Source organism: Toxotes jaculatrix, chromosome 14 (genome assembly GCF_017976425.1).
Source record: "Toxotes jaculatrix isolate fToxJac2 chromosome 14, fToxJac2.pri, whole genome shotgun sequence".
Taxonomy (NCBI): domain Eukaryota; kingdom Metazoa; phylum Chordata; class Actinopteri; family Toxotidae; genus Toxotes; species Toxotes jaculatrix.
This window is the reverse complement of record NC_054407.1, coordinates 9,086,680-9,111,235: the sequence shown is the minus strand read 5'-3', so window position 1 is coordinate 9,111,235 and position 24,556 is coordinate 9,086,680. Positions and strand designations below refer to the sequence as shown.

Below are 24,556 nucleotides of genomic sequence, written 5' to 3'. Positions count from 1 at the left end.
CCTTGAACTGAGGGTGGCCAGAGACTGTTGATATCTTAAACTTGTCCTTGATCTTAGTTCAGATCAACTGCATTCCTCGCTGGACCAGTCTGGAGGTGACACTGGAGCGCTCTCTACAGGGCCGACTAGACAGTTTATCACTGGGCTGGACGAGGCATGGACGCCTGGAGCAGGTCAGACTGTACAAAGTGTGTCATGACCCTGAAAACACTGAAAAATTGTCATTCAGTTATTGTTGCTCAGGAGCTGAACTTGACCGGCTTCAAAGAAAAAGACAAAACATTTTCTGTTTAATCTGAATTAAAATGTAACAAACATTTAGGAAAAATACATGTGGGACTGACTTTAAAATATTGTAGAGTTAGTGCAGAAAAAAAAATCTCCTGATCTGTGAACAAAATCCTGACCACAACGGAAACTGCTGGAGACTTTACAATGGTAGAAATGCAGCTTTAATGATTTAAACACCCCATAAGTTTATTAAATGTCGAGTGTGAGCGCCTGTTTGGATTTCTGTGGTCATGAACTGTGACTGTTCATCTGAAGGTCAGAGCTCTCAGCTCGTGGAGTTGGTCAGAGGAGATGAACGAGACCAAGCTGGAGCTGAAACAGCCGTTCTCCTCCGCACTCAGCCAGCTGTCCCTTCACACACTGTCACACAGCTCACAGAGAGAACAACGCAGCAGCCACCAGGTGCACAAGGATGCTCACACTTTTATTTTACAATACAAAACTGTCTATCGCAGCACATCATTAAACCTGGAAATTCAATTATTTATAACAGTTTTGTCACTGTGTCTCTTTTATTGATCCAATACAACCTAAATGTAATTTTTTGAAAAATAGTATTTGTTATTCTGAACATGTTATACATCTATCCACTGTAATGGACTTCATGTAATAATAATTTACTGCACATTTGATCAAACTGTAATGAGTAATTTACACAAGTGAATAGTTACATCTTTCAGGAGAAGGAAACGAATAGATATGTGAATTATTTTTAATGCATTACATTTTAGTAAGACTAAGAATTTAGTTTGGAGTTTAACTGTGTGTTTTTGTGCATGTAGACCCATCTGTCATGGGACAGTGGAGTCCCTGTCAATGTCTCAGTCACCCTAAACAAACAGTGGCAGACCAACTCCAGCAGGGGGCAGGCATGTGCTCTGTTCTCAGCACAACAGGTTGGTGGGTCGCCTACAGTTTCAAAGCTCTTCATGGGTACTGATGGCCATATTTGTTTTTAAGGACTGCCCCATTACTTGACGTGTGTGTGTGTGTGTGTGTGTGTGTGTGTGTGTGTGTGTGTGCGCGCGTGCGTGCGTGCGTGCGTGCGTGTGTAGATGATAGTGTCTTCTGTTAAAGGTTGTGTGTCAGTGGGTCAGGAGGGAAACTCATATTTGCAAAATGCAGAGCTAAGATGGGACAACAGGAGTGTTAAGCAAGGCGTGAAGTACCAGGTACTCCTCTGCATACTATACATATAAATCAACAAAATACAAGTTACCATGTCTGATGGCTAATGGCTGGTGTTTTGAAAAACTTTGTGTTTCTGTGTTTCTAGAAGGGTCCACGGGGAACGCACAGCCTTCAGGTTAACGTTGGGTTGGATAAAGTGTCTCCTGCACCCTGTCCTTCACACACACTGCTGGCTAAAATCCAAACCAACCTCAGGGACCGTCTGGAGCACACAGTGCTGCTGGGCCTCTGCCCCCCTCAGCCTGTGAGTCCTCACAGTTATCTCACTGACGATAACAAATAGTCTCTGCTTGTCCTGCGTTGGATCCGTGGTACAACCAGTGCATGCTGGGAGAGTCTCCAGCCTGGAAGAATTATTTGATGAAACATTTAATTAGTATAACATCATGTTGTATATCTGTGTATGTGTGTCTCAGGCTCTTTCATGGTCAGGATCCCACAGAGTGAACTCAGGAGAGGAGCTGTTTTACACACAGTCTCGTCTATCAGTGACAGGACGCCCCTACCAGTGCAGCCTCACACTCGCCCTCACCAACTCCACCACTGCTCAGGTCACCAACGTGTCTCTTTTCTCTGAGGTAAACAACTACAATGTAGTACTATAACGTGTCCTTGTAACTTTAGTTTAACAGAGCACATCTTGTGTAGCTCCTTTAAAACTTAAAAGACCTAAGGGCTAACACTGTCGGTACCCCCCTGGCTAAATGACTCCACCCGTGCTCTTAGATGAACTTGTAGGAAAGCAGAGCGCTCAAAGCTTTACCAGAGCTAAATCAGCTAAAGTACAATATTATTCTGAACTAATTAATTACAGACTCAAACACAGTTTTTATCCAACCGCAATAAGAACCCTCAATACTACAAAAAAATAATATGCAATACGCTGTTTTTAGGCAATGATTTGGTGTGTATGACTGCATGTGTATGTCTGTTATGTATGCTGCTAATGTTACTATATGTTTTATTTATTTATTCTTTTTAATATTTTTTATGCACTGACTGGAGAGCACTTTAAATTTCGTTGTACCTGTGACAATGACAATAAAGATCTATTCTATTCTATTCTATTCTATTCTATTCTATTCTAATTAATTAATGTTAGAATTAAGAGCAAAATTAGAGCGAGGTTTTGGGATGTATATGTAGTTGTGATACAACAAACGTGTGTGTATGTTCTTCACAGTCTAGAATAGGTAACTGGAGTGTGGAAGTAGGAAGCAGTGCCTTATCTTGGCCCCAGGGCTCTGGTCTCCAGGTGCAAGCCAGGCTGGACCGCAAAGAGAAGATCTGGCTGAACGGTACGATAGAGGGACGGTGCCTTCAGACCACAGCAGGATATGCGAACGGTAAATGTAGAATAATCTTTGGCATATTCGCAAAAAATGGCAAAAGAATATTACAACTATGATTATGAAGAATTCACTCGCTTCATGTCCAGGCCCAGGCCTTTGTGAGGACCTCACTGTAGTGACGTGTGTGGGAACAAATCGCAGTTTGATGCTGGATGTACAGAAAAGAGACGGCAGCAGCAAACCTACAACTCTGGGCAGTGTGTCTGTGGGAAGAGCCGATCAGAGGCTGATGCTGAGAGCAAGTGGCTGTTTGGAGAGTCTAAATGCAGTAGAGGTAAGAGCTAAATTTTTGCTTCTACATATATAATATGACACTTTTACACGCTGTATGTTGTTCTCACAGGCACGGATTCACTATTTGAGCTCTCGGATATGGAATAAACTATTGGAAAGAATCAAGACATTACAGCATCTCCTCACAGAATTCAGGCGACAGGTAACCACAAGACAGCAAAACTAGGAAACTTAATGTAAACAATGTACAATGGATCTAACTTAGGTTTCAATGTGCTGTTTCTTCTCTTCACAACATTCTCTGCAGTCCAGAGACAGTGATTTGCTCCAGGAGCTGAGCGTTGTGCCGCTTCATGTTTCCCAGCGAGTTGAAGCTCTACTGGGGCAGAGAGACAGAGGTTTGTTGGCTCTGTGGCAGAACAGCTCCCTTCGTCACACCGTGACCAGCAGCCTGCCTCGCCTTCTGAGTCTGCTGCAGCACGCCTCACTGCTGGGACAGCAGGAGCTGAGGAGTGAGTGCAGAGAGACCACGCTAACCACTCATGTCAGCTGAATGGGGTCCCACATTTTGTAATGTTAAAAAAATACTTGGTACATTTTCTTTCATTTAATGTACAGACAGGTCAACAAGTACAGAAGCTACAATGCAGTCGTGGAGTACTGTAGATGTGTATACACAGGAAATTTAGTTGCTGTAAATACATAGATGCACTGTTTGGTTTTTGAGTCAGGGAATTACAGCCAGCCCCTGCTTTACCTCCTATAGCCATAAATTTAGTTTTTTTTTCAAGAAACTTGGAATCGTAAACTAATCCTCTCACCCTCTGTCATTATCTGAAGCCAGAAAAAGATCTCTGTTACTCACAGCATTCATTTATTTCACCGTGATACTCCAACCCCAGAAATAAATTTCATTATTCACTATCCCATATCGCTAAAGTAAGACAGAGGAGTGACCTCAGGGATTAGAAAAATGAAATTTATTGCTGTTGCACACATTCTCAGTCTCCCTTGAAACATAAGTCAAACCCTGATGTTGATTTGTGCCTCAGGACCCCTGGCCACTCTGGCAGGTGTGTATCAGGATGTGAATGGCCAGCAGCTGGAGGCGAAGTGGAGGGAAGCTGTTCTGTTGTGGACTGACAGACTTGTGGAAGTCTTGCATGCTCTGCTTGGGAACGCTCAGCTGAGACCTCTGACTCAGGCCGGCGTCGCCACGTTCGGTGTTGCCCTGGATGTGGTGAGGAACCTGCACAATCATGTAGAAATGTCTTAGCAGGTAAAGGGAAGACAAACCTGCACCAATGTTAGAATCACGTTCTATGTGCAATAACTCATGTGCAGTAATTTATTATTATTTCCACATCTAAGAGTGCAATGTTTGTTTGCAATGTTTGTATATACTTTATATTTTAATTTTTTACTTGAATCCACCCTTGTTCTATTTTAGTACTAATTATTCAAGAGTTTATTCTACTTTTATATTTTATTTCATTTACATTCTATTTTATACCAGCACCTTAGTTAACTAACTTAACTTAGTTAGTTACTTTTTACTTTTTTACTTTGTACTGCTGCTTTACTGTGTTTTTTGGTGTTGTACTGCTGCTGGTACCCAAATTTCCCCAAGGGACCTCCCAAAGGGATCAATAAAGTATATTCTATTCTATTCTATTCTAAAGGAATGTTTGTTTAATATCCCAACTACGATCAAATCCAGGATTAGACTCAAAACCAGGATACTAATATGCATTTAAACATTCTCACGTATGTGTATTAAAAGTTGACCTTTTGTGTGAATCAGGTTGGACAGCAGACCTACTACTGGGTGGAGACCAGGTTGGCCACGGCTCTGTCTGGAGTCAGGAAACAACTGGCCTCTGTCTACAAATTCTCCCCCAGGTACAGTACATGTCTGAGCACTACATGAAGAAAAGCTTTCTGTGCCTTACTTTTCATAAAATGACTTAAACATGTCAGAGAGAGGATAAATCTTTCATTTTGTTGTAGTATGCTAAAACCCACACAGCAGGAGCTAATGTCAGAAGATGTCTGTATAAAAACTGGGATACATCTGGTTCAGAATCAATGATTTTTTTTAGATGTATAGGCTACTTAACTGTTGTTTTAACAGTATTTCAGAGTTTGAAGTTTGAAGTTGACTTTAACTAAAAACTAAAATACAGTCATTAAGAGGCTCTTGAAACCAAGTTACCAAATCAGTCCTTACTGTGCAACAGCTTGACCACAAGCTTCAAAGTTTTTCATGTGTTGCAGAACAGATGTCAGAAAAGGATTCTCCGTAAAGACATTTTGATCAGAATCCTCTCGGCTTTTTTCCAGCGAGTGTGCAGTGGTTGTGTCACTGCCGCTGCCCCCGCCGCCCCGGTCGAGGTTGGCCGAGGCCGGAGTGGTGGAGATCCTTCTGGAAGAGTGGCTCCTGAGGCCCCTGCAGACCCTCGCCTCCATCAGACCCACTGCTGAACTTTACCGCCTCAAGAGGAAGATCATGGACAGCCCGTTTATACGTAAAACAAACTCACATTTAACTTTAACAATATATGCATAAGACAGCTTCAGTAAAGGGGTTGGTAACATTTTATTTCATATGTCCTTTATTTCCTGATAATTTTCTGGGAAGATTCTTGGGAAGAACTATGTAACATGGTTTCTACAATGGTAACGTGTAAATGATGGATTTAAAGTACTTAAAGTCTGTCTCTCTGTCTTTATCTTTGTCTCTCTCCAAAAGACCAAGCTCTGCTGGTGGGAGATCAGTTTGTGGTGACGTTTGATGGTCACCTGTACGAGCTGCCGGGTTCATGTCCACTGCTCCTCGCCCGAGACGTCAGCTCTGACCCTTCATTCACGCTGCTTCTCAACTCAGACTCACAGAGCTTTCTCCTGATGGAAATGAGTAACAGCACCGTCCACATTCAGCACAGTGGACAGGTATGTGCTAAAGGCGGTTTGTAAGAGGTGTCTTTCAAGGCATCTGGTTTATTTATTTACAAGAGAATTAAAAAGAAAAACATTTAAAAAGATGTTTGTGTCACAGGTGAAGGCCAACTGCAACAATGCTGTAACACACACATTTCACAGTGACAGTGGAGTGGCTGCTGTCAGGAGCGGGTCAAACATTGTACAGGTGTCCAATCAGAAAGGAGTTTCAGTATCATGTGACCTGTCGACTGAGGTGTGCAGCTTCACACTGGATGGATGGTTACATGGTAGGAAAACATAATATTTGTTAACACTAATTTCATATTTTTAAGAAACGTCATTCTCTGGTAGGTATGCATGTTTTTTTTTTTACATAGGCACATCCACTGGTCTGTTAGGGACCAATGACAATGAAGCAGGGAATGATTTTCCTTTGCCTGACGGATCTCAAGCTGAAAACTTGGACGTTTTTTTCTACAGTTGGCAGGTAGGATAAGTGAGAGGCAAATTCTCGATTCTTGTATTTACAAATGTCTGCACATGCCAATTTAATCGAGCTTTGTTGACATGAAAGTATCCAGTTCTCATCTCATCTGCAGTCTGACCATTTGTGCGTTCCTTCAGATGAAACCGGAGTGTATCAGGCCGCCAGCTGCAACAACCGCAAGCCCTGTGAGCTGCGATTTTCTGTTCTCTTCTCCTGATTCTCCGCTGAGTCCCTGCTTTAGAGTGGTGAGTAGAAAAAAACTGAACTGCCATGCATGAGCAACTGTTTCCCTAGGATGATCTAAGATTAAGGGACATGAAATAAGTCATGGCTTTCATCACTGTACGGTGAGGTAAATTGAATCTGGACATAACACACATGAAAACATGTGCCTGGCACTGCGCCCACCACACATCTCTGACCTTTCGTAACATTTTATGGAATTCATGGCCAAGATAAGACATTCATCAGCTGGCCGTGATGAGAAAAATTAACATGGCAAACATAACCTTATGCATTTCCCAGAATCGATGAAGCAAAAAACTGGTCATAGCACTGCAAAATAAATAAATACATTTTAAAAAATTACTATTCTTACTTAAAGTTGGTGGAAAGAAAAATATTTCTTTACTCTTTCTGTTGCCTGACCTGACCATGAATTTAAAGATGTGACCTCAAGGAAATAGAATGCATGGCTTGGGTTCTGCCAGACAAATCCATTGTGTTCCCTCTGGCAGCTAAATATTAAATCCTGGCTCATTTTCAGTCCTATACGTGATGTGAATTTGTGATTGATTGTGAGCTTCGTGTTTACAGCAGTGTTTCTGTGTTGTCAGGTGGATCCTGGTCAGTTCATATCGGTGTGTGAGTTGAGCTCCTTCAGAGCCCCCTGCAGACTAGCATCAGCTTTTGTTCACCTCTGCCAGCAGAACTACATACCTCTGGAGATCCCTGTCCAGTGCCGTAAGTTAGAGCACTACTGAGCCAAGATGTGCATAGTTAGACGCATGCTGTGTCCAGTCTCTAATACTGTGCTGTCATGATGTGGCAGATGTTTTACATTTCTCAAAGCAAAAAAATAGTTTTTTTAACTTGTTTTTCCTTTTTGTTTCAGTGAAAGTATGAAGGAAGGACAAGCTTTTGAAAAGCAAAGATGAGTGATTTAAGACCCTGTTAGCTGCTAAAACAGACACATTTACACTCTTATACCACTGGTTGTGCCACATTAGTTAATTGCATACATTTTTTTGTTAAATTTTATACCCTATTGTATAGTTACACAATATTATACCTCCTTGTAATGTGCACTTTTGTCTTGTTTAGACGTGCAGATAATGTGTCAGTAATGTGAATGTAAACATATTAACTATAGCAAGTAGTTTATTATTAATCACAAGGCCTCTTTTATGTATTTTCTGTGGTCTGTAGTACAAACACTGAAGATATTTGTGACTGACTTTAGTGTAACCACAGTAACTAATCCTCACAACCAAACTTAGATCATAAAGAGATCGACAAATATTTTTATACAGTTTGCGGAAAGTGCATTTATTACACTGTTGTATACTATGTATGTATGTATAAATACACGTTTGTGTTGCTCTTTATCGTTAATTTGTTCACTGGAAGATGGGTATGTAATTGTGTATCTTGGACTTCTGTCTCTGTGTGACACACTCAGCGATCCAGACAATGTTGCGACTCTCCTGCTCCTTCAGCTTGATGTAGCAGTAAAATACTCCGAAGTGGAACTGCTGCAGGAAAGCAAGTGTGTTCAGCTTCACCTGAGGAAAGAGGAGAGTTGAAGCCACTAGAGAAGGCCAGGAAATGCAGATTTATATACATGAAGTTTAAAACTGAAATCAAGTTGAGAATATGTTTTCAGTTTGCACAGTCACCCACTGGGCGACTTATCAAAATATTGAAATAATATTTTGATTGAAACAGACTGTCCAAACTTTCTTTCTGAATTCCCACGAAAAGCAGAAGAGTGAAATGTGTTGTTTAGTCCAAATATTTTTACTATAAGAAAAAAATAATCATAAATCATGTGGAGGCTACATGGACATTAAATTTTTATTACCTCTTGTTCAAAGAATCTGTCCTCCAGAGTCTTAAACTGTGATTCCGGCTCAGGACCATCAAAAAGGATTTTATAGTCCTGGGGGAGGTTTAGGTTAAAGTTAACCTCATGTCCAACTGAAGTTAAGTACAACAATAACACAGCATGTCTCATTAAGTAATCCTCAGAGATGAGCTTAGACTCACTGGGTAACAGTCGGCCACAGCTTTGACCTGTTCGTGGTCCTCTGCCTTGGCCAGCAGTTGCAGCCCTTCGGGGTAAAGTTTACCACAAGATGGATACAGAGCACTCCTGTCTGCACCGCTGAGATCTGTCCCAAAGGAGTTCACTGTGATGATGAAGGCCCGCCTGTCTGCCTCAAACTGCAGGGCACATGCACACACAAGCATTTTCAGCAAAACTAATCTTTAACACTATGTAAAACTTCATCAGCTCATGCAGTGGAAATTGTTACAGTACCTCCAGGACAGGACACATTGTGTCCTTTGTGGCACCACCGATGTTCTTGCAGAAAGCGTGGAAAGACTCTAAATATGCCTTTTAAAAAAAAGAGAGGGCAGTCTTTATCATGAAAAGCAGATCAGAGCTAAGGCTGGTTGGGTGGTGGAGTGGATGAAGGTCACAATTTGGAACATTTTGTGCCCGCCTGTCCATAATTCCTGATGACTGTGCATCATGATAAGTTACCATGGTCATGCCATTTTATGTCATCCTGTAATCACCTTATACAGTTTGTTTCTCAGGATCTCAGCCTCCATTTCGTCCAGGTTGGACTCAGATACAGCATCCTGAAAAAACTGAGCTACACAAACAACACAGTGGTCATCAGTCAGTATCATGCGCCACTTTTTTTTTAGTTTACAGTGGTAGAACTTCAATGTGGAAGCCAATTTCTACCAGGAATAGAAAAAAAGGCAGGTGAAAAGTTAAAGATGATAATAATGAAAAATACTCAGGGTAATTCGAAATTCTGACTTCTGAGTTCTGGTCACACCAGCTGGTAAAAGAACATTTGTAAAAATCTTTCACTGCAGAATCAGTTAATTTCCATAACTACAGTCAGTGGACTTGGACAAGTAAATCTAAGCAATTTTTTTTGTGTTTGGCTATAATGAACTTTGACTTGCAAATTCATTTACACAAAGCTGTCATGACAGTTCCGATCACTGAGGGAACAGAGTCCAAAATGGAGAAAGCCATTACACTTTATTAGCTTGTTGATAACTGACAGTTAGCAAGCTTGCTATCCCAGAGAGAGTTTTTCCTCTTTCAGTAACTCTTTACTGATTGGAATGGGGTATAATCCTGAGAACAAAACACATTTCGTGAAGACACGCAGATGAATTTGTGCCACTTTCTGGTGTGACTACGCCTTAACTCTAAGTTTTGACATTACGTAAGACACAAGTTAAATTCAAAATAAAGTAATTTTGACTTAGTAACCTGACTAACCATGAGTATTTTTTATTTTCATCATGTTTAACTTATCTTTTTATTCTCCTAGGCATAAATCAGCTTCCATATTTTAGAGTTTTCAAAGGTGCTTCCTTCTAAATATTATTACTTCTACGATTTCCACTGTAAAATGGTGGACTTGCAATGACTCCGATTGAAAGAGAATTAATGCTATCATTACTTTAGTTTATTATCTTTGGGAATAAAAGAGAGATGATTTGATGAGTCTACCTAATGGTGTGTCCACCAGAATGGCTGAATAGAGTTCAGATGGGGTGCGGGCGATGCCCACGGCTGCCATTTGGTCAAAAGCTCCCAGCGGGTGACAACGCGGGAGGAGCTCTGCCACATCCTTCTGTTTCAGGGCCCCGGTGATCAGCAACACCACATTGTCGATCATGTAGCTGTAGCTATGGCAACACAGAGAACACAGTAAATGGAAGTACCTTTATTTGTCTGCGTGGCATTTTCTATTACAACCCCCCTGACATACCTTTATTTTTAGATTCTGTGAAACTGGGAGGATACACTAGGTTCGGTGAAATTAGTTTTCTTTGAATTTAATGGACTGAATTTTATGGCCTTTGATTTTATGAAGTGCTTTATGTCTGTGTAAAGCTGATGCTTTCCAGTACTGTATGTAAAAATAACAAGGGGTATCATCAGAATTGATGGATGTGAGCCATGGTTTTCTTTTGGAACAGCAAATTAATAATTAATAATTAATGTGCTTAACCTTGCTTATCCTGTGACCTTTGTATTATTTATGATAAACCACATGCAGTGTCATAGCATACGTTATATAGTCCAAGAAGGTGGAGAGTGGAGGCAGGGCGTTGGAGCGCAGGCAACTGAATTCAGTCACCAGGTTTTCCCTCAGCCTGTTGTCCACCAGAGACACAGTCAGGTCCTCCTCAGACAAGGACAGCAGTTTACCGTAGTCTGTACTCTGCAGGTGCAGCTTCATGTCTGAGGAGAGGAGAGGAGAGGGGGAGAGGTTTTAACTGAGAGTTTTGTACTTAACATCCCCTTTTTTGTGTCCAGTATATCCATACAGATACTTGTGCTCTAAAATCTGAGTTTTCCCACTGCGACTTCCTTCTAGGTCGCAGTTACAAATCAGGACGAGGTGAATCATAATACAGTACATGCAGTAATACACACATGGCTAAACACATCACAACTGACGATGACTATTACACAATCATAAGTTTTATGATTGTGTTCAATCGTAAGCATTATATAAACAAGTACATATGGTGTACAGTGTGTTTTTCAGTGAACTGTCTCGAAGACTCCTTCCAAGAACCATTTACCACAGTGTTGACATGTTATGTATATGTGTGAGGCACTAAACATATTCAAAATGAACATTTCATCCAGCTTTATCTTTACTGACTTGCTGTTTCTCTCACTGTCATAAAGGAATGCCTGATTCCTAGAAAGAAATTTCAGGTGAACTCCTTAATAAATAAGATCCACATGAGGAAACATGAGGGTGGATAGGGTAATGTCTGTCAGCACTCAACTGCATGACACCCCCGCACACATGCACAAGAATTTTTTTTAAAAAAAGGGTGGGGGGCATAGCTAAAGGGTGTATTACATTTCAGGGAAAGCTTAATTCACAAAATAAAGATGTGTCCAAAAATGACAGTGTGATACGATAGTCTTACCCTCGAGTGTATCGCACTGGGCCAGATTGTGATAGTCTGTCTGAGTCAGAATCCCAGCCTTCATCCCTCGAACCAGGCCCTCCAGATAGCCATGATCTACGTTGAAGCTGAGCTCTGCCATGATGCCAAATGAGCTATCAACACGCTTGGCTGCAGTTTAAGTAATGTTTAGATGTGTTTCTCTTTGGGGTTTTTTTTTTTTACAGAAACTTCTGCATTATTCCCCCTCTGACTAACATTCATGCAGTTTTTTTCCCTTCCTCTTTGACACCAGTAAATTCCGTAGCAGTCCTAAAAGTGTTTGCTGTCCCAGTTCCTGCTCTTGAATACATTCAGTCTATTTGCTCACATTTATTCGGTGTACCCAGAGAAAGACATATCTCTTTTTGAAAAACATTAAGAGAGTAATACTCTTTGGCTGAACATCATGGAAGTCAAAAGGGAATTAAGCTGAACAAACATTGGATAAAAAATTAGATTCACTGCTCTTCCATCATCCAGCGCTCACAATGATAAAGTTCACTCAGGTTTTGCATGTGTGAGAATGAATCTGTGTCAAAACAGGCAGAAGACAGATCAGATGATTTGTGAAGGTAGCAGATAAAAAGATTATCTACCAACATTTATCATGTTCCTCGTCGAAAAATGTATGTTGCACATCATGGTTGACCTTTCCTTGTGTCTTCCTCCCTAAATGTATGACTGATTTTCATTTAAACACATGCAGTACATATGTTTAGCTCTACGAATATAGATGAGTTACTGCATCATGGAAACATGGCTGAAATGTGATTAAGGCTCTTTTCAGTAATACTTCACTCTTCTCTATCTTCAACTCCTTCACGATCCTGGCTTTGGAGGACATACTGTAACTGTTTACAGCTAACGAAATACATATGTCATGATCTCTATGAAATGGAAAGATAAGAGCTACTGTTTCATTTCATCAGATGTGCCTATTTTTGCAATTAGACATCCTTCTTTCTCTACACTTTCCATTAGAAGAGGAGCAGACAGGGTCCCAGACAAGGTATTACCTGCATATGCACCACAGATTGCCTGGATAAGCTTTAAGAGATGTAAAACTGCTTTACTTTGGAGTTCACACAGACTAAAATCAACATGTGTCTATCTATGCGCATCTCTTGGCCCCCTTCAATGTGCTTAATGTTCATTATCTTCCTGCTTTCCACAAAACCATCCAGGAAAAGACTACAAAGCAGGTTTAGTCTCTGTTTATCCACAAGATAGCTGCCAGCAAACATTTTCAAAATAACTGCTTTTTTCTTTGCTTTGTTTTGATCCCGTGTCTGATATTGCCGAAATGAAACACAGTTCCTTCCCATAAATCCCCACATAAGTAATTCTATATTTAAGCATGTAAGGACATTTTGATTGAAAAAAGATAAAGAAAAGAATAAAACACAAGAATTATATAGGCTTACAATGTATTTATTCAATAGCAAAAATATAAACTAACTTTACTAATACATCGACATTAATTTTTTTAACCGTTAATGGCACAAATCAGATTATTTTTCTTTTTCTTTTTTCATATTTAGTCTGTAGGGCAGTGAGTTTAAAAAAAGAAATGTATGTTCCAAAGTAAATCCAGTTATTGGCGTCCAGACAAGTTTAACATGGCGGGAGAGCAAGATATTAAAAAGCAGCAGTAGTGTGGGAAATACCCCACTGCACAAGAACAACACATACTTAATGTGACTGTATACATACATGAAAAAACATATCACTTCTCCGTTGTTACATCTACATACTGTATGTAGGGTATCTGGATATTCTGTAAACATTTCTGTTTTGTTTTTTTCATGTTAATGCCTCAGAAAACTGAAACACTTCTCCTTCACAGAAGTGTGGAAGTCATCAACAATGCAGAGAACTTTCACTTTAAACCTCAGACTGTTTCATGATTTTCCAAATGTTTCTACTTTACTCTGAACTGTGGTAAGTATTACTCAGGCCAGAGGGCAGTGTAAGTGAATTCCCATGTGTAGATATACTTAGCATTGTATATGTCCCCGGGGAGTGTTTGAGCATGTGTGTGTCTGTGAGTGCGTGTGTGCCCCATTTATTTATGTCCTCTTTAAGCACAGCGGGTTCATCCTCCAACAGTGGCAAATGGTGTTGAAGAGTCGACAGCGGCAGGAGGCGCAGGGGTCGCAGCACTGCACATGAGATGAGCAGTTCTCCATCAAGCGCCCACAGCGACGTGCAGGTGTCATAAGGTCTGACTTTTGTTTCTGAAATAACACCAACAGAGAGATGTATTCACAGGAAACGTCTCACAGCTACATGGAAAATTGGGTAAAATCCACATCAACCGTTTGACTCATGTCTCATGTTTGTCTCTGTATGCAGAGTTTGAACACAAAGCTAAATTTTAAAGCTGCACTAATCTGAGTTTTTCTTATACACAGCTGGTCATATTACTATGTGTAAGGTGAAAGGATTTGCTCATAGTGAAAGACCCACAATTCACTCATCTCTTCAGTTCCCCTCAGCACTGCAGAGGGTTTTAGTGTCTTTCAGCTCATTGTTTTGGTTTTACAGCCTGCAACTTTAATGTTTTGGTTCAATCTTATTGCTCTCATCAGAGACATTTCAAAACAGAAAGCCCAGGGGGTTAGCTGGCAAGCATAATAGAGCATTTAGTAGCTAAAGAGCCAGATATTTCCCTTAGGAGTTGGTAGAGACCAAAACAGAGCAAAAAGAGAGTGAATATTGGGTTAACAAACATCAGTGGCCAAAAATGTGACTCCAAATAAAAGCTAATGTGGTGTTTCTCTGCTGAATGTATAAAAAAGCAGCAGCAGTTTGCCAACACCTTCACCACGTTTAACAATTTCCCTTAGGGGATCTATAAAGTATATTTAGCTATCTAAATTTTATGAGACCACAATATGTCATTGTTGAGTTCTGATCTGTGGGGGACTTAAGTTATGTCATTATACTGCCCTAAGGAGGTGCTAAAGTTGGAAATTTTTTTATTCTACATATAATAGCTTGTCATGCTGAATTACAGAAAGATATATGTAAGTTAAGTTGCCTAAGACAACATTTAAAAGGAACATTGTCCATGCAGAAACATGGACACGTGCAACAAAGCATTCATAATCACACCTGAAACGTTAGTGGACATACAGTGGCCTTATGGGGCATAGAAAGGCAGTTTAAGAAGAACGAAGAAAACTCACAGAAATGCGTCCTCCCTGTGTCGGAGAAGTCTTTTGCCTTGCAAACAGTCGTCTGGTCTTTGCTTGGCTCCAAACTAGGGTTGGAAATAATAGAAGAATTGTTATTTACTATTAATAAGCACATTCGATAAACATTGTCTATTACAATGATCTCTGTCCATTTTTTTTCCAGTGGAGGTCAATTCAGTTTGTCTGGCCAAGAAAAAGGCACCTTCACCACACTCCTGAGACCTATATTCTTATTACAAATGAAGGGGAAACAACAATGCAGTTTCTTGTTTAGTTTCCTCTCTTTGTTCTGTCAGGCTAACATTTGACTGTGAGCAGGAGCAGCCTCAGAGGAGAAGTAAATATGCATTAAATAGATTGAAGGCCTGGAAAGAGGACCTGGAGACTGAAATTCCAGAGGAACAGTGGGAAATGGCTTGTGCAGGAGTTCAAACCAAATCAACAAATGTACGTCTTAAACTGATACATTATAAATGGCTAATGCGGATGTATGTTACACCAGTGGAACTAAACGGATATAACAAAAACATACCAGATATTTGCACAAAATGGATGGAAAGTAAAGGAACCCTATTCCATTGTTTATGGCAATGTAGAAAAATTAGAATGTTTTGAGGAAGAGGTGAGAGTAACAATTGAAAAAATTCTCAAAACAAATCACATTGGACCCTAATTTGTTTTTGTTGGGTCTGTATCCAGAAAAGCATAACTTCAACAAAAGTGAAAGAACACTCATAGGCCTCCGTTTGCTCAATGCCAAAAAATGCATTGCACTATTATGGAAAAAGACTCATAGACCAGATGTGACACAGTGGTTGAGACAGATGTTAACAACCCTTCCTTTTGAAAAATAACATATGTACTGAAATAAAAAAAACGTGTTTGAGAAGATATGGCACCCTTTCATTGACGATGTTAAGAATTTAACAACCTGCTTTATGTTTACAATAATAAACACTTTATTAAGGTTATAGAACAACTTTGTTCATGACTCAAAGCCCACTTGCTAACTTTTTTTCAGTTTTCATTCACATCTCACAGTCTTCCTCAGTGGACAGAATTTTCTCAGTTGTCATCAAGTAACCCACAAGTTCATGTGAATGAAGTTCCCTTCTTAGGTTATGTGATGTGATGTAATGAACAGTAGTAAGTGGACCTTGTGTAAAGTTTTCTCTTCAATCAAACTGCCCTGGTATTTGTCTTCTGAAATGATTCTTATCGATAAACTGTTGAGTCATTGTTTGCTGATTTGGCTTGCTTAACCTCAGTAAAGTAGAAGAATTTCAATCATGGATCTCCTGCTTGAACTGAAGGCAGCTTCATACATCGGAAGCAATGGTTTTGTTTTGTACATCTAACAGTGACAACAGCATGTTAACAGTACGTGGAATAAAATAAGTAGGGTGTGCTTATTTTTTTCACTAAATGAATCCACCATGCCAGATCTGTACAGATGGACATGATTTACAATCATGTTTGCTTTGAACCATATTGGTATGTTCCCATAAACAATGGAGAAGGATTGATATCCAAGGCTTCTGGCAGTGTGATATTTTTTTACAGAAAGAAATAGCAGCTAAGACTGTCAGTGTTCTGATGGAAACCAAATTGATTTGGCTCCACACTTACCCTCTGCTGGCCTGGATGTTCTTTGGAACATCACCAAAACGTCCCTCAAAGTTAAAACACTTACAGCATGAACTGGTACCTCCAACGCCCTCACCCTAAGACTACAACGTGTCTTTTATACCAGATGCTATGCAAGTTGATAAGGGCAGCAAATCAAAAATCTTTCCTCTTGGCTCTGACCTTTTTCACTCTGCCTCATGATCAATGGCCGCTGCACCTTCTTTTCCAATCCAGCTCAGCACTTTGGGGATAATCTTTGGCCAGATGTGTACACTTGATCTATTACAGTGCAGAAAATACTTTCGCTCTGCTTGTTGATGTTTCATGCCTCTCGTCCTGCTGATGCTGAGGCCCACTTCCACACTTTGATCTTCCACTTGAAGATCTCTACTACTTGAAATATAGCATTTTCTGTTTGAGATCCATCTGTCTTCTTAAGAAATTATAATGCAACACATACTTTTTCCCTCATGTCCTGCAGGCTAAATCACAGTCTGAGGGTCAAACTTACAAAACTTGAGTTCCAAGTCTACAGGACCTCTGATAGAGCATTATAATTGTGTGTGGTCAGAAGTATGCTCTGTTGCACTTGTAACCACACCCAACAGTGATGTCATGGTGTACTGACCACACCCACAGTGCACTTACGCATCACTACAGCAACTTAAGGCTGCCCCAAACGATAATTTCATCCTAACAATGGAAGAAAAACATAACTATGTGTAATGTGAAAGGGTTAATTTGTAGTGACGAATCCACTAGACTCCACTAGCTTACCGGTTTCCTTTCATGACCATAATAATTACAGTTACACTGCGTGTTTTAGCGAAAACATTTTTTTTTATAAACTCACTGAACACTACCTGTCCAGCACCAAACAGCAAAAAGACAAAATTAGCATCTAGCTGGAGAACACATAGGAGCATTTAACGGCTAAAGGGACAGGTAGTGGTTGAGAGTAACAGGAGAGTGAATGTGTGACTTCTTGAGGGGCCAGAAACAGAACTTAAAAAATAAATGCTAATGCTTCTTTGTGTCTACTAAAGGTGTGTCAACTATTTGCTAACACACTTCACACCATGATAATGTTGCGCTGCCATACAAAACCACTGGAGGTCAGCACAAACAAGACATCAAATGGTTTCCTCAGCACAGAACTTGAAACTCAGGACTGAAACATGTTTTTCACATTATCATTAAATTCTTTTAATGCATAAACTAACAAAAAGCAATGATACATTCTAAGTTGTTAATGGTTAAACAGGCTTACTACACACTGTTCCTTTTAAATGTTGTCTTAGGCAACTTAACTTACATATATTTTTCTGTAATTCAGCATGACAAGCTCTTATATGTAGAATAAAAAAATTCCAACTTTAGCACCTCCTTAGGGCAGTATAATGACATAACGTAAGTCCCCCACAGATCAGAACTCAACAATGACATATTGTGGTCTCTACACACTGTTAGTTTAATCATCAGGACAAACTGCTTGTTAGTACACTTGTAACTGCTATGGTCAAAAAATATGGACTGGGCTTTTAAGTTTGGCAGACTCTCCAGGTGTCCTGTTAATTCTGCATAACAACTACCCCATCAAAATACAACTCTTGAAATTGAAAGAACCATAGTTTAAAGCTGTCATAAACTTAATCCTTAAGCTGAGTTTGAGAAGATTGATCAGAAGTCTTATTGCAAAACCACCTGTGTGCAGATTCTTCAATTTCATGCAAGTTCTTTTCATAATTTAAATTTTTATAATGATACTCTCAAATAGAGATTGTGAAATGAGCCGGTAGGAGTAAGCTTCTTCTCTCCTCCTTGCATATAATCGAATTTACTGATACTCGATACTCGGTTAATTAATTTCTCATCTAGTCATTATGTTCCTTAAAAAGCTGCACCATTTTTATTTGCGATGAACCTTTTTTAGAGGCTCACGCACAAAAAGCAAACAAAAACCAGCCTGAATGTATGTGAAAACAGAATCCTCACCTGTATCATTCTCCCTCGTCTTCACATCTTCCTTTGTGTCCTCTGCCCAGGATAGAGGAAATGCGAGCAGAAAGAGGCACAACAAGTGCTTGCCGGTGATCTTCCTCATGATGATGAGATCTGTTTATGACACCTTATGACACAAAAATATAATAATAATAATAATAATAATAATAATAATAATAATAATAATAATAATAATAATAATAATAACTAAATAAAAAATAAAAGTAAAAGAAAAGAAATCAGCCCGACATTCGTAAAACAAATCCCGGACTATCAAGTGCAATGGTAAGAGTAAAAATCCATGACTCACGTACTTCTTCTGCTGTAAATCCTCAGTGTAGTTGCTTCAGGTTTCCTTCAGGCTGTGTGGAGGCTCCACTGCCTCCAACACGGGGAGGGCGACGGATGACAAACACCGAAACGCGCCGCCCCCACATGACGGACTCGAGGCACGGCAGGAGATGATGCTTGGTGAACGATGGTTGCTCTGGCAACAAACAACAAATCCGACAAGGAAATAGGAAATTACTTTCTGTGATAAAACATCATAAAAAACAGGGTGATTTGTTTTATTTATTTATTTATTTATTTATTTACTTACTTACTTTCTTTATCTTCAGTAAAGAATCAGAAGTACTTCTGTTTTGAAAAAACTATGGTTACCAGCAGTTTCCGTGGCAGGATTCATTTTAGGCCCTGTGTGTGTGTAAATGTGTGTGTTGTGCAGGCTGGCTCACTGACATTAAAACCAGTTATCAAGCCTGAGAAACCTATGATTGATTTAATATGAGGCTGCAGTGGTGATATAAGATCTGGAAAAGCAAACCTCTGATACAATTCTGACTGAGATTCTGGCAAACAGACTTGTGAAGGTTGTACCGCATCATATGTGCACTTACATAATTGTGAAATTGAACTGTACACCTGAGATATCCCACAAGCAATGATGAAAAACTTCTCTATTTGTGTTTGGGAATTCAGAAGAATCAGGGAATTCTGCAAGGAACTGAAAAACAACATAAAATCAGTACCCCCTTAATTTGACTCTGGAACAAGTTTTTATTCAATCATAACATCCTGCCTCTACTTTATTGGAGGAGCACTAAGCCAGATGTGTCATGTGTATTTTATAGCACTTGAGACTAACTTGGAGAACAAGTCAACTGTAAGCAGTTGTTGGCAGACAGTTTTGATGGGTTAATGTTCTGCGTATTGACACACTTAAAACCTCAAATGCTTTTGCTTGCCTGAATCTAGTTTTTATTGAGAAAATGTTCTAATGACATGTCACGGCTGGTGATAGGAGCACAGACAGGGAGGACCCAAGCACAGACATCCAGGCAGGCTGGTGCAATGAAGGAACTTCAGTAGATAAAGTGATGAGGACCAGCTTTACAGACAGGCAGGCACAGCAGCAGGAGAAGCAGACTGGGAAAACAGGTATTTGGGAGGCAAGTGGCTTGGCGCAGACAAAAAGTAGCTACATGCAGGCAGCAAGAGTGGGAGTTCACAGAGTTAGTAGCACAAAGGAAACACAAAGAGACATTAGAAGACAATCTGGCAAGGGACTATGGGGGAAAGGGCTGCTGTAAATACCAGGGAGCAGATGAGGGAAATGAGGAACAGGTGTGTGCATAGTTCCACTGATTTGAAATGATAAACAGGTGAGCAGGTGGATCTGGAAACAGGAATAAAGTCCAGGGACATCTAGTGGGCGGGTGGAGTATGACAGGGGGCCAAAAAATGGAACAAAAATCATATGTCAAGTCATGTGGTCAGTGTCAAGAGTTACAGCCTTACATAAAATATTACAGGAAAAGTAACAGTTCCTATGGGGAAAATGAGATTAGTGGTACAATATTGGAAACACAAATAGCACAAGATTGCAAATATAGGCCCACTATAAATTCTCACCATAAATCCTCACTCTGCTCAGTAATGTAGCCTGGTATGGCTCAGCTTGCCTGCACCCAAATAGATGTCTTTCCATTTGACAACCGCAAAATCTCCTCCTGCACCATTTTCCTTACAAACAGCTCTCGAATGTGTAGTAAATTAGCTTCATTTAAAGCTTTGGGGGAAAATTTTGGCATCTGGAAAGTCTTGGGTGGATGTGAGTTTCCTGATAGGCAAACCTTTAAAAATATTTATACTTTTTGGCTCAACATCACATACATTAGAATGTCTGCATGGTTCCCTTTGGAGTCACTGGAAACTGTCTTCCTAATAACCATGGACTAAATTATGTACAAGTCAGTATCAGACAGAGGGGATCCAGTTGTATTCTGGTTTTAAAAAGACAGACACTGACCATGACTTAGACTTAGAACAGACATTTAAAATAATCTGTTACACAATGTTATAATAGACAGTTACAAGGACTTTTACTGGTGAAACAAAAAAGGAAAAGAAAAGAAAAGAAAAGAAAAGAAAACAAAACAAAACAAAACAAAACAAAACAACCATAAACAGTATGATTCCCACTCTCCACAGAAATGTCAAAAACAGGCTCAGGATACTGACTTACAGTGTCTTCACAGCTGTATATTTACAACTTGTCTCTAAAACGTTTTCCTTTCTCACTCACTATCACTTTAAAACATTTGCTAGCATCATGAGGCCCTGTGTGGCTTTGTGTCGAAATCTAATTCAGTGCCTTTATTATTTCAGCCTTTATGTTGAATCAGTTATTCCAGAATGGCAATATGTGTTCACTTATGGGGCTTATGCCATATGTTGTCTGCTGTGTGCACCCTACATAATCTAATAATCTAAGGCAATAGGATACACACAAATATTGCAATGTGTGTCTGTGGAACAAGGGGGTCAAGAGGGGCCCGCAGCTCAATTTTGCTGCTGGGGCCTCTCCCTGGGTTAATCTGATCTTGCAAACTGGGCTCAATAACATCACCTCCATGACCAAGTGTGCATAAGTACCACAATGGAGGCACTTATCGCCCTTAATGGTGAAACCTTAGAGGTTTGCATGCAGATGTTTGCTTATTATGGATGTTGTACTGGACTTTGACAAAGTATTCTTTCCCAAAAAACAACAACAACAACATCTGAGCTGACAGAGATGAATCTTTCATGCATGTGGCCAGAAACCAAAACAGATGGTGAGCAACAGTCCAAGCTTTAAGTCCCACAACAAGTACAGTTTTTTTTTTCTTTCTGGTTTCAGAAAGTTCTCCAACATAAACCGCTACATCTAGTTTCACATCTGTACTGTGAAAAAATATTTACACATCACGGGTCAGAAAACATTTTGAAAACTTTGCCAGTGCAGTCTGCACACTTGCCTGGTTGTCTTAGACAAATTAAAAGTAGATTAAGAAGTTGTCTCTTTATGTCAATTTTAAAAAATATTCAGGACTGGTGAAGAGTCCAGTTTTTAGTATAGAGTATGTTCATCTGAAACCCTGGAGGGAAGCCTGTGGGGTAATCTGTAAGAAGACTGTTTTTGTTCAGTTTTTTATAAGTCTTAGGATTCTGACACTTTTGGACATTATCAGTGGGGATAAGTGAAATACTTTCACACCTACTGACTTTGTGCTTTATGTGTATGGTCAGGTTCTCTTGTTCTCAGGTTGTTGTTTTCCTTGTAGAGTGTGTGTGAAATTACTGATCACTGATTACTGAACATACACAAGACTTCAGAAAAAAAAAAGTTCTGATATTTGTATTGAGATGTCTTTGAAGGGTTTTGAAGGTAAAGACAATGGCCAGAGGGTGGCACTGCACAGCAGTTTCCAAACATAGAGCCACTGCGCCTGAATGAGAGGGACACTGGGAACTTGATGTTCTGTTCTCACTATTCTCAAGGTGATTTTTCTAAACCTCCCTGAGCACAGTGCTCCTTGAAAATGGCCTGAGATGTTTTTAGAGGAGAGCTGTGTGTGTGTGTGTGTGTGTGTGTGTGTGTGTGTGTGTGTGTGTGTGTGTGTGTGTGTGTGTGTGTGTGTGTGTGTGTGTGTGTGTGTGCGCGCATGCGCGTGTGTTTACTCTTGTTGAAAAAAAATAATTGCAAAAGCAAGAATACAAATATACACACATTGTTCAATGAAACTACACCCGTTTGATCAGGAACCTCACAGAATTGTTCTCTGATGATTTGCAATTTGACTTTCACACCAGTGACTCCTGACTTGAGTCCTGAGCCTTTTGTCTTTGAATAACTTGATGTCTCCCCAAAGCAGGGGTGGGCAAACTGTTCCACAAAGGGCCGGTGTGGCTGCAGGTTTTTGCTCCAACCAAGCAGCAGCACACCAGACTTGACTCATTTAATCAACTGATCTCAGTCTTCAGACAGTTGATTGGTCAAACTGTGTGCTCTTCATTGGTTGGAACAAAAACCTGCAGCCACACGGCCCTTTGTGGAACGGTTTGCCCACCCCTGCCCCAAAGCCAAATATGAAAGACTACTGCACATTGTCATGCCCATGTATTTTGTTTTTGTTTTTTTTTGTTTTTTTCACATACTGCAAATCCATTCATCACCATACTACGGTCCATCTTAAAAGAAGATCTGAAAAGGTTTTTAAGTAAAAATACAACATAGGGATGTTTCATCATTTTGGAAACCCATCAGTTCCTTCTTTTTCTTTAATTTACTATGATCAGCTGTGGCTTGCTTTCAGCAGGAATAGCAGATTTCTTCTTTAAATACCTACCATGACCTTAACCTGCCCCTCCAGGATCTTCAAGCCCAGCAGTGTTGGGGTGATGGGATCTCCACCCAGCTTTCCGCGAAGCTCCCTTCACTGTCCAGCAGTGTGGATGACCCATCCACACCTCCTATTGGTCTACTCTAGGAATCATCTAGGGTCCCATTTGCAGCATCCAAGGGTGCATAAACTCTCACCCAGGGACTACCTGGACTACCCAGGTAAGGGATCACAGTTGTTGATCACAGATAACCGGAGCCAGTCCACTGGGAATGGGACTGGAACAAAGGCAACAGTCATCTGTACTGATCCTGGTAAGGTTTTTGATGATGTTTCTTTGATCCAAGTGGTGTACCTTGCCTGAGACAGGCAGGGGATCGGTTTTGATAGTCTTGCTGGATCATCAAAAACACAACAAGGCACTTGTGTTAATAAGGTGGTGAGTGATCTGGTGACACCCTCCGCTTCACAGTGGGGTTTCAGATTACAAGAGGACAAAGCAAACACATCATGTCATGTTTCACTGTGACTTTCTGTTTAGATAAAGCGAAAATAACAAAATGACAGAGCATCACAATGAAACACAAAGCAAGTGAACAATATTGTCTAGTAATAATGCCATAATTGGAAATATATTAAATTGGATTTTTTGGAACCATATAGAGCAGCAATATTCACAGTAATGCAATTTTTATGTAGTGTACATAAGATAACAATGAGTTGATAACAGAGTAAGTACCTGGCTCGAAGCTTACAAACATGCTTTATGATGGATTTTGCTTCACCATGTCAGTATGTTATTTACAGAATCTAAAGAAGACTTTAGTGTTCTTTACAAGGTTCTAATGGTTATTGAGGAGGTTCTCCTCAATAACGTTTAGGATCGTTTAGGATGTTTTAATGGTCAGTGGGAAGGTTCAAGAGGTCCTTTAGGCTGTTCTTTGGATTGTTTAGAAGTTTTAAGTCATTAATAGGAGGTTCTGTGGATTGTTGTAGTAGTCATTAAGAAGTTTCCAGTGGTCAGTGAGGAGGTTCCTGAGGTCCTCTAGGAATTTCTAGGGGTCTTTTGGTGGTTCTAATGGTCATTGAGAAGGTTTTATGTGGAGCTTTGGAAGATTTAGTTGGCACTGAGAAGCCTGCAGAGGGCTTTTAGAAGCTTCTAGGAGTCTTGGAGGTTTTAGTGGTCCTTTAAGAGATCAGAGGAGTCCTTCAGAAGGTTTCTAGTGGGCCTTTAGGGATTTTAGCACTCAATGAGGGAATATCCTTGGGAGAACAAAGTACACCTCTCCAGTAGAGTGCGATACACTTGAAGAATTCATGACATGG

General features: G+C 40.1%; 3 protein-coding genes across 3 annotated transcripts in view; 1 reads left to right on the top strand and 2 right to left on the bottom strand.

Annotated features, from left to right (window-relative positions):
* Positions 1-8,101, top strand: part of LOC121193056 — a 29,392-nt gene extending 21,291 nt beyond the window's left edge. Inside the window, exons 50-68 of the mRNA XM_041055175.1 lie at positions 58-173; positions 547-693; positions 1,074-1,187; positions 1,347-1,463; positions 1,568-1,726; positions 1,899-2,060; positions 2,666-2,828; positions 2,921-3,108; positions 3,178-3,270; positions 3,376-3,580; positions 4,121-4,308; positions 4,873-4,970; positions 5,412-5,596; positions 5,821-6,020; positions 6,127-6,298; positions 6,389-6,498; positions 6,636-6,743; positions 7,335-7,461; positions 7,613-8,101. Of these exons, the coding sequence (XP_040911109.1) occupies positions 58-173; positions 547-693; positions 1,074-1,187; positions 1,347-1,463; positions 1,568-1,726; positions 1,899-2,060; positions 2,666-2,828; positions 2,921-3,108; positions 3,178-3,270; positions 3,376-3,580; positions 4,121-4,308; positions 4,873-4,970; positions 5,412-5,596; positions 5,821-6,020; positions 6,127-6,298; positions 6,389-6,498; positions 6,636-6,743; positions 7,335-7,461; positions 7,613-7,623 (2,663 nt within the window). The 3' untranslated portion in view covers positions 7,624-8,101. The remainder of the gene's footprint in view (positions 1-57; positions 174-546; positions 694-1,073; positions 1,188-1,346; positions 1,464-1,567; positions 1,727-1,898; positions 2,061-2,665; positions 2,829-2,920; positions 3,109-3,177; positions 3,271-3,375; positions 3,581-4,120; positions 4,309-4,872; positions 4,971-5,411; positions 5,597-5,820; positions 6,021-6,126; positions 6,299-6,388; positions 6,499-6,635; positions 6,744-7,334; positions 7,462-7,612) is intronic.
* Positions 8,102-8,117: 16 nt separating this feature from the next.
* Positions 8,118-11,833, bottom strand: LOC121193826 (V-type proton ATPase subunit d 1-like). The gene is made up of 8 exons (XM_041056303.1): positions 11,713-11,833; positions 10,834-11,005; positions 10,268-10,446; positions 9,304-9,383; positions 9,041-9,118; positions 8,767-8,943; positions 8,582-8,659; positions 8,118-8,282 (listed from the first exon to the last, which is right to left on the bottom strand). The coding sequence occupies exons 1-8, from the start codon at positions 11,831-11,833 to the stop codon at positions 8,118-8,120; spliced, it is 1,050 nt and encodes a 349-aa protein (XP_040912237.1).
* A 1,433-nt stretch (positions 11,834-13,266) lies between these two features.
* On the bottom strand, positions 13,267-18,915 carry asip2b (agouti signaling protein, nonagouti homolog (mouse) 2b). The gene is made up of 4 exons (XM_041055613.1): positions 18,878-18,915; positions 18,558-18,690; positions 14,925-14,998; positions 13,267-13,970 (listed from the first exon to the last, which is right to left on the bottom strand). Exons 2-4 carry the CDS (start codon positions 18,664-18,666, stop codon positions 13,803-13,805), a joined length of 351 nt encoding a protein of 116 aa, XP_040911547.1. The 5' UTR covers positions 18,667-18,690; positions 18,878-18,915; the 3' UTR covers positions 13,267-13,802.
* Between the last annotated feature and the right edge of the window lie 5,641 nt (positions 18,916-24,556).

Bases quoted from the DNA above. Each gene is read 5' to 3' on its own strand.
- LOC121193826 (XM_041056303.1), bottom strand. From the start codon at position 11,833: ATGGCAGAGCTCAGCTTCAACGTAGATCATGGCTATCTGGAGGGCCTG. The intron at 9,119-9,303 runs GTGATTACAGGA...TTTTTTTAAAAG, and splicing joins TGAGAAACAAACTGTATAAG to GCATATTTAGAGTCTTTCCA. The intron at 8,660-8,766 runs GTGAGTCTAAGC...AACCTCCCCCAG, and splicing joins CTGTGGCCGACTGTTACCCA to GACTATAAAATCCTTTTTGA.
- asip2b (XM_041055613.1), bottom strand. From the start codon at position 18,666: ATGAGGAAGATCACCGGCAAGCACTTGTTGTGCCTCTTTCTGCTCGCA. The intron at 14,999-18,557 runs GTGAGGATTCTG...TTCCAACCCTAG, and splicing joins GACGAGGGAGAATGATACAG to TTTGGAGCCAAGCAAAGACC. The intron at 13,971-14,924 runs GTGAGTTTTCTT...GTGTTATTTCAG, and splicing joins CACAGGGAGGACGCATTTCT to AAACAAAAGTCAGACCTTAT.